Below are 8,589 nucleotides of genomic sequence, written 5' to 3'. Positions count from 1 at the left end.
GCGCACGGCGCAACGCCACATACCCCCTCCCCCGGGACTACATTCCCCAGAAGCCCTTGCGGGGGGGGTGGGGTGGAGGGAGGAGGTAGCCGTTGGCGGGGCTCTGAGGAGAGGGCAGAAGGGGGCTGGTGGCAGCAGGAGCTATGGCTTCGCTTGTGAAGAAAATAATCAGCACTGCTAAGGCCCCCGCTGCGCTGGGTCCCTACAGGTATGCCTTAGCCGGGGGAGGTCTCTTGGAAGAAGCGGGAGCAGGTTTTGCCGACAGGGCTTCGAGCAGGTCCCTGGAATGGGGGGGGTCTGTCAGGCAGCTCTGGGGCTGTGGTGAGGGTGTCCCCCCTTCCACTGAGCAGGGACCGGTCTCCTCTCCGGTAACCCCCAGGAACACCCGGGGCCCTACAGCACCAGTGGGTCTGCGGTGCTAGCGGCGAACTTCAGCCTGACCTGGGGGTGGATGGCCTCATCGTTTTAGGTGAACTTTTGAAATGTCCCTTATGAAGTCATTTTTGGGAAAAGAATTCTGAAGTTAGTGATAAGCAGTGAATGAAAAAAAAATAATGCAAGAGAAGGAACGATCCCTCTCAAGGAAAAAAAATACTTGCTTAGAAAACAGCATGTTGCATAGGCAAGTGATCAGTGAATACTGACTGGAGGCGATGCGCAGTGAAGGCTGGGCCCGATCCAGGACGTGCTTTGACAGCTGGATAGTTCACTGCCTGGGAATTGCAAATCTTTTCGTGTTTTAATTGTGGCTGCCAACAGGTTATAAATGCTTTTCAGTCTAAAAACTAACTGCTGTAGAAATATATAAGATATTGTTCTGTGTTTTCACAAGTACCTTGTTAGTTGCAACAGTTCTGAATGTAATTTAAAAAATATTCTCAATTTGAATTGGAGAAAAGTTTCTCTTTGCTATTTGGATGTGAAAAAAATGTTCAACAACTGTAGTAGAACCTTATATCTAAGGTACCAAGGTATTTTTACCAGGACATTTTCTAAGAATTTTTAATTCTGTGTTCAGGCTTTTTTTTCACAATATAAAAACAGGCACCTCAGGTTTTAACTTTTTCATTTCTAGCATCTTAGTGCCTTTCAGATCCATATTTGTCTCCATTACTTTGAGCTTTCTGAGTTTCAAACTGTGTGTTCTTCATAGGAATTATAAAGATGGACAAATACAAAGTGTATAAGCAGAGAAACACAACATGAACGTTAACTTCTGTAAACAATAAACTGTTGGTGGATTGCAGCCAGCACCCTGGCATTGCTTGTACTTAGAACACATCTGAGACATGGGAAGGCAACAGTTCTTCAACTGCACACACGTGTGCGCGCACACACACCAACTACCCTTCAACATAGCTCTCCACTTATTAACTGCACTCTGACATTTTGTGCTTATTGGTAGTTCTTGGTGAAATACTGCTTGTTATGCAGCCTGTTAATTGTATGACGGGTCTAACATCAATAAGTTTATCACTAACTTAGTTTATCAGGTTTCAGTAAATGTGTCAAAGTCCAGTGAGCAAAAATTGCACAAGAAATAACTGTTAGATCTCCGCTGTGGAGTCTGAGCATGGTAACACAGGAATGAGGGCTTAATACGGAATGAAGAACTGGGATGTGTGGGCTGCACTTCTGGTTGCTATAGCCCTTTTGGTGTGCTTTTTGGTGACATATTTTTAATGTATTTTTGTATTTCCTTTACTGCATTCAATTCCCAGTACCTTGAGGGAGGGAGGGAGATAGATGGATAGATACATAAAAAGACTCCTAGATGTGAATGTGGCTGTGTACACATATAGATCTCATTAATGATATTAAACTTTTAAAAAGACACAGTAGAGATACTGTTCTTGTATTAATCAACAATCATTTGTGTAAAGAAGATCTGATTAACTTTGCAGTCCTTGTCTTTAAAAAGCATGCTTCTTAACACCATCTCCCTGACGGATGATGTTCTTCTAAGGTCATAATGTCTGTCCAGTAGGCATACTGAAACCTGAATGACTTTAGGCATGTGCTCAGATCTCTGATGAATCAGAGATGAAAGATTGACCCTAGTTATAGTATACATCTGCAGTTACAGTGTGATTTGCGTTTGTGTAGTTGAAGTTTCTCTGAGCTTCACTCATGCATTTGACTGTGGTAGAAGTATACCCTTTAGTTGGTAAATTGTTAATAGTCTCAGTGAATGGAGGATTCCACTGGTAAGCATACCAAGAGAAAAAAGTTGAGGAGCCAGAGAAGGGGACCCAATAAGACTGCTGCAGATGTTGATCTGGCAGTGGTATCAGAAGGCTTCAGCTTGTTTTTTCCCTGGTTATTTGTGATTTAGGATAGTCTGAAGGCCTCTGTTGGGGTAAATGTTTTATTGTGTCATTTGCTTTATAATAAGCGGTACAAGACAATCTCTTTTTGTAGAGAGCTCATACCTTCTTGTTGCATGGTTCTCTGTGCTTCAGACAGAAACAGAAGTTTGTCGTCTGGGGACTTGTGCCTCAAGCAAAGCAGGACATTGTAGGAAAGAAAATAAAATTAAAGAAGCATGTGCATGTGATTGATATGCACATTTTATATCAACAAGTCTGCATAAGTTAGAAAACTACTTCATTCACCAGTTTCTCTTCTTTAAATGGGGTAGTTTTGTGATTTACTCGTTTTGTAGTTGATGATAGAGAAAATAATCATCACATAACATATAAGTTACTGGCTCTTTTTTCCCCTTATGAAATGACAGGACAATGTAGGACAAGGGTAAAAGGAAAGATGGGAGTGATGGCACTGTATGGATTACCTAACCGTAATCATTTTACTGAGTCCCTAAATTAGGTTGTTCCCCTGTGAAGTCAATGGATTGAGCCAATCCAGTTGAGTCAATCTCAATTGAGAGAAGAGATGTAATAAAAATGTTCTCTGAAAGAGTCCTTTTCTTTCTCCATTAACCTTAAAGGGAAACTAACCTCCTAATTTAGATACACGAACTGGAGTCAGGCACCTCCCTGAAGTAACTTGAGAGGCTTGTTGAACTGTCAGAACAATGCATTTTCTTGTGGAATGGGAAGTGGTAAGAAAAACAGTGTTGACACACCACAAACACTTTCAAAAGAATTTTTGTTTAATTTCTTTGCAAAAAATTTTTAATTACCAGCTGAAGAAAAGTTCTGTCTCTTGCATAATGTTTGCTAGGTGGTTTAAATCTTTGTTTTAATCTTATAATCTCTTTGTGGTAATTAGAGACGTTAATAATTGCCAACTCTACTTCAGCAAAAACACACCTGACATTTATATAGAAATGTTTTGCAAGTAGCTTGAATTCTGCGTTCTTCTAAACTAACCCATCCAACAGGTCATCCAGGTTATTTTGTGAGAGGAGAGCGATCTGGTAATGGAGTGATCAAGGTGTTGTGCATATGGGCCAAATTCATGACTGGAGGAATAATGCTAGAGAACTAGCGTGCAGGGCTTCACCTTGTGGCTGTAACTCATTTGTCATGCTGCCCATCTGAGAAGAAAATGGTACATTTACTAATCAGCTCTTTTTTGATTGTTTTTTATTTTTTAAACTTCATTGCTCTGCAGCTGAGGTGTAGATGAAAGGTATTGTCTACCTATCAAACTGGGATGGAATATTTATCTGGGCCGGTACAAAAAATGTTTATTCTGCCTCCCCTCTGTGCTGTGTGGAAGCTGCGTAGCTGTGTTTAGTGTTGTGTTGCTGCACTCATGCCTTTTCCCTTTCCAAGAAACAGGGTTTATTATCTCAAAAACAGAGCTGTACTAATGTAGCTATGTCTTTCCATAGGTGATCTAATTTCAGGTCTCCCAAAGCGTAAGCAGATCGAACATATGACTGTGTGCAGACTTGTGCATGCATAACCTAAGTCCTCTATCTTTCTGAGATATACTATAAACTACTGAAGAATATGTGAAGTGTGCTTTCAGATAGTTAAATGTTTTGATGGGGAAACATTAAACCTAAAATGTCACTTACGTTTTCAGCCAAGCAGTGCTAGTAGACCGGACGATGTACATCGCAGGACAGATAGGTATAGAGCCTTCCACTGGGCAGCTCGTCTCTGGAGGGGCAAAGGAAGAAGCTAAGCAGGTAAGATGTCTTCCAGCAATAAACTTGTAATGCAGTTGGCATGTACTTTGTTAAATATGGACCTAGGAGAAATTGAAGATCCCTAGAGAGCGCATTTCACATCCCCCAAGAGGAGGGAAAAGCAGGAGCATGTAATTCCATACTATCCCTGTCATTTTCCACCCAAACAATGTGGAGGAATCTCTATTTCATGTAGGAAAGAATCAATGTTTGTAACAAAGGTTCAGACCCTAGTAAAAACCCTGGCTTTGAGATGGGGTAAGCTTTGTTCCCCTGGCAGCAAAGAGGTTGTGTGAGGTAATAGGTGGGATGAGACAGTGCTGCTTCATGCATTTACATCTAATGAATGGATAGTTTAATATTTGTGGTTTATTAGAAGCTCCCTTTTATTAATTTACTTTTTAATCTATTTCTGATTTTGCTTACTCACTGATGACAGTTGAGGATTTGCTGGGTGAACTTATAGTATAACCTGGATGTAACCAGATTACAATTCATATTTACGTATGTACCTAAATACAATCCAGCTGATAGTTAAAGATTTTTGTCTCATTTTTCATTAGGCTCTAAAAAACATGGGAGAAATCCTGAAAGCTGCAGGCTGTGACTATGGCAATGGTGAGTGTTGCAGTGATGGTGGCAAACGAGTGGTTGTTTTTACCTGCCTGGATTAAAAAAAAATAATTAAGTGACCTTTTAAAGAAAAAAAAAAAAGCTGTTTGCTAAACATTCAGTTGTTATCAATAGCTGAAGGAGGCAAAAGAAATCATGAATCTGGGTTAAAAAAGAAAAGAAAGAAATCAATGTGCAAATGTGTGTGATGGGTATCAATGGGACACTGCTTTTAACCATAAGTTCCTGTGTAGTTCTGTGTAGTTCCTAATATTTTAATTCTAACTGATGAAGCTCAGGTACAGACAGAGCTGCAACTGACTACAGGCATTTTAAGCATCCTAGACTTTGCTCTAGGTAAAAGAAGGTCAATATCTATGGTGTTAATATTCAGTGCCTTTTTTGAGGAGGACTCTAATAGTGGAGCCAAACCAGGATTAATGTTGGCTTGGGCAGTCACGGGTAAGAAATTCTAGCATAGGCTATATCTTCAGGCCTCTTACAGGCTTTTTTTTTGGCAGCAAATATTATATATGATGTAATTTTTGCCAACAGTTGGCTTACAACAGCTTTTTTTGACATGCTTATCAGTTCTGTGCTTCTTGGAAGAATTCGGCTTAGAACAAAATTTAAAATGTATATTTTCAGACCTGTCCAGGAACGTCTAATTCTTTAAGGTTTTATTATGTCCTAGGTATTCAGATTTTTTTAGATGGTTCTCTAGGTGGTAGCTCTAACAGTCAATATCTCTTTGCAAAACTTTTCAAAATGTTTAGAATATTTGAGAGAAATTTATGAAATCAAAGCAAGAAATGCACTAAAGATTTTCAACTTTTCTATAAAAGTCAGAGGTCCAAAATAACTGCTGGTATGTAATTTCTAGTTGTGAAGACTACAGTTTTGATGGCAGACATGAAGGACTTCAATGATATTAATGATATTTACAAACAATGTAAGTAGATCTTTTGTTTCTGTTTTACCAGTATGGCTTGTGGAACAAATTATATTCACAGTAAGCAAAGTATTTTAATGACTTGGATGATGTAGTTACAGACTCTTTGAGATTCCAGTAGAAATCTAACATAGAAAAAAAAAACCCCAAACCATTTGATTTGCAAGCACCAGATCAAGCACAGTCTGATTTCTTGTGGATTTGTGTCCTACCATCCCACTACCTGTCACATGAAGATCAGTTCCTGCTATCCCTACAGGTTGATCTTCCATGACACTTTACTGTGTTGATGCTGTGTTGTCCCTAATGTAATTCTACTGTAGGCAGTCTTTAAATGCTTAATTTTTGTACCTCCATTTCTTTAAAGTCTGTTTGTATCTTTGAGTGACTTGTGGGTTATTGCTGTGGGACAGGGCTCTTTTTTTGATGTTTCTTTTTTTTATATACAAAGATGAGCCACACTGCTGGACTTAGAAAAAAAGGCTAATGCTTGGTTAACAAAACTGAATGTAGATTGAAATAGGTGATTCCAATGAGCCATATTGTGCAGAAGAATTTGGGAGAGTATGCACGTGAGTTCCTTATTTATATAGCTTTGGGTTTTAATTAGATAGCAACATCTGGTGTTGATTGAAGTCTTTCATTTATGAGCTATCAACATAGTCTTCTGCATGTCAAAATGGAATTGTGTGTGCATTTAAGCAGGGTTAAAAAGACCAGCTGGATGCTTAGTTACTTGCTGCCTCCTACTTGTAGTTCAAGAAAGCAGTTGTTTCTGTTCTTTGATTGTGGGTTATTATCCTGCCTTGTCAGTGCAGGAGCCTGAAATTAACATTTCTGAGCTTAGTGTTAACTCTCATTAGTAAAACTTTCATTTAATTATTCAAATTCCTCAGAAGTGTTCAAAGTCAGGTTGGATGGGAGTTTGAGCAACCTGCGCTAGTGAAAGATGTCCTTGCCCATGGCAGGGGAATGGATTCGACGAGATGATCTTTAAAGGTCCTTTCAAACCCAAACTAGTCTATGGTTCTACACATTCAGCTCTTCTATCTTGACCAATACCTTTTTTTTTCCCTTTTCTTTTTTCTCCACGCTATTCCTTTAATATCCTTGAATGCCAGTCCTAATTGTGAATGGAGGAAAGGGCTATTTTAACTGCCTTCCTTTGATATGAGTAAGGTTGGTCCCTTTAGGCAAATCTGGGATCTTTGCTCATGGCTCTTTTGGCAGGGGCCTGTTTCTCTCTCTTGCTCTGTCTGTGAAAGAGCCCTCTCCCACTCTGTGGTGTTTGCAATTGGATGATCACCATTCTGATTTAGTGTTTGTTTTTCAGCCAAGTCGGTGTTAAGGCGAGGCAGTGTCAGCAGAGTGCAAGTTATCACTGGCTGCTAGGTCACAACTGTAGCTGCCTTCTTGATGATGAATGGTAGCTTGCTGAGATGTTAGACCAGTCAGTGACCAGAAAAAAGGGGGAAATGATAGCTGGCACAGAAGACTGTTTGTCTAGTAGCCTTGAACTTGAAACTGTTCCAATGACTATACTTTATACTGATTACTTTGAACTGTGTTTTATCAAGCAAAGTTAAGTGATTGGTGGATGTTTCTGTTTAAATTACAGTTTTCAAGACAAATTTCCCAGCCAGAGCAGCCTATCAGGTTGCTGCTTTGCCAAAAGTAAGTGTCACTTTTCTGCCTACAGAAAAATGAATTTTCTGAAATTCCTTACTTCTGAAGCATTCTGACAGCTTTTCTTATTCTGGAATAGCTTCAATTGCAATTATTTTAATGAAGACTCCTAAGTATTTAATTTTTTTCCAAGTATACTAGTCTTATTCCTACACATGATAAGAAATCTGAATATGAGAGAGAAATTTCTTTATGGTGGATGATGGCTACAACACTAGAAATATGGGGTTATGATACTTAAGTAAGAGTAAAGTGAATTTTCAGTATTAACATTGCTAAATTAGTAATACAACTGTCAGAAGTATAATCTCCCTCAAATGTCACTCTGTTCTTACAAGGTTGTCTTATACATCCACTTACTTCATAAAATAGATCTATGAAATTCCTAATAGGTTTCTTCATTGTTTTCTCACAGGGTGCCCGAGTTGAGATTGAAGCTATTGCCATTCAGGGACCCCTCCAAGATGCTTCAGCCTGACTATAAATAGAGACTGAGTATCTTCCGACAGCAGTTTTAGATTTAACACTTCTCCCTTACGTTGTATTCCTACAATCGACTATCAGCATTTACATACAGTTGAAATCACTAAACTTACTGAGGAAAGGTGCTTTCTTCTGGATGGTGGCCTTGGATTCTCTAAAATACAAGCTCACAGTGAGTTCTAAACCCTGAAACCCCCAGGAGTCCTGCTAAAATCAGCTGAGCTCAATTGCAGGACAGAGCCCTTACTTTGTGGTGATGACTGGATATTCAGATATTAAGTACAGGTTTGGGTGAACATGACAGTTATACTATGGGTAATATGGACAGGGAAAACTGTAATGATTTGTAATAGTAGGTTTTAAGTAACAATTTTAAATAAGAAAAAATGACAAATGGGGAAAACGGTAGAACATTTAGTGTACGTTTTCACTTACGTGTTTTGGGGAATTTTGCTGTATTTGACTCTGAACTGTCTTAAACTTTCTTTACAGAATAGATTACTGTTGGGACTCTTTTTTCATATGGAAGCAATTGCTTAAGAAAGTTAATATTAATTTCAGAAAGAAGAAAATTATGCTTTTCTGAAATAAAGTGCTAACTTTATAAATCAGCTGTAAGTGAATCTCTACCTGTAACCTCTTTTGTAATCCTTTTCATAGCAATTCAACTCTTAATATCTTTTGTTTAAGAAAAAAAACACCAGAAAATAATCCTGTTTAATGAGAATAAATTATAATTGCATCTGTAAAA

At 38.8% G+C, this 8,589-nt stretch overlaps 1 protein-coding gene across 1 annotated transcript; it reads left to right on the top strand.

Annotated features, from left to right (window-relative positions):
* Positions 1–48: 48 nt before the first annotated feature.
* RIDA (reactive intermediate imine deaminase A) lies at positions 49–8,589 on the top strand. Its single transcript, XM_074577507.1, has 6 exons — positions 49–208; positions 4,000–4,105; positions 4,669–4,723; positions 5,601–5,669; positions 7,288–7,343; positions 7,771–8,589. The coding sequence occupies exons 1-6, from the start codon at positions 144–146 to the stop codon at positions 7,831–7,833; spliced, it is 414 nt and encodes a 137-aa protein (XP_074433608.1). The 5' UTR covers positions 49–143; the 3' UTR covers positions 7,834–8,589.

The sequence above is a fragment of the Larus michahellis genome, chromosome 2 (assembly GCF_964199755.1).
Source record: "Larus michahellis chromosome 2, bLarMic1.1, whole genome shotgun sequence".
NCBI lineage: Eukaryota > Metazoa > Chordata > Aves > Charadriiformes > Laridae > Larus > Larus michahellis.
Note: the sequence above shows the minus strand (reverse complement) of the source record. Positions and strands in the feature narration are given on the sequence as shown.

Excerpts from the sequence above, each read along its gene's own strand:
- RIDA (XM_074577507.1), top strand. The coding sequence starts at position 144 with ATGGCTTCGCTTGTGAAGAAAATAATCAGCACTGCTAAGGCCCCCGCT. Across the intron at positions 4,106-4,668 it reads CAAAGGAAGAAGCTAAGCAG|GCTCTAAAAAACATGGGAGA; the intron begins GTAAGATGTCTT and ends ATTTTTCATTAG. Across the intron at positions 4,724-5,600 it reads AGGCTGTGACTATGGCAATG|TTGTGAAGACTACAGTTTTG; the intron begins GTGAGTGTTGCA and ends TGTAATTTCTAG.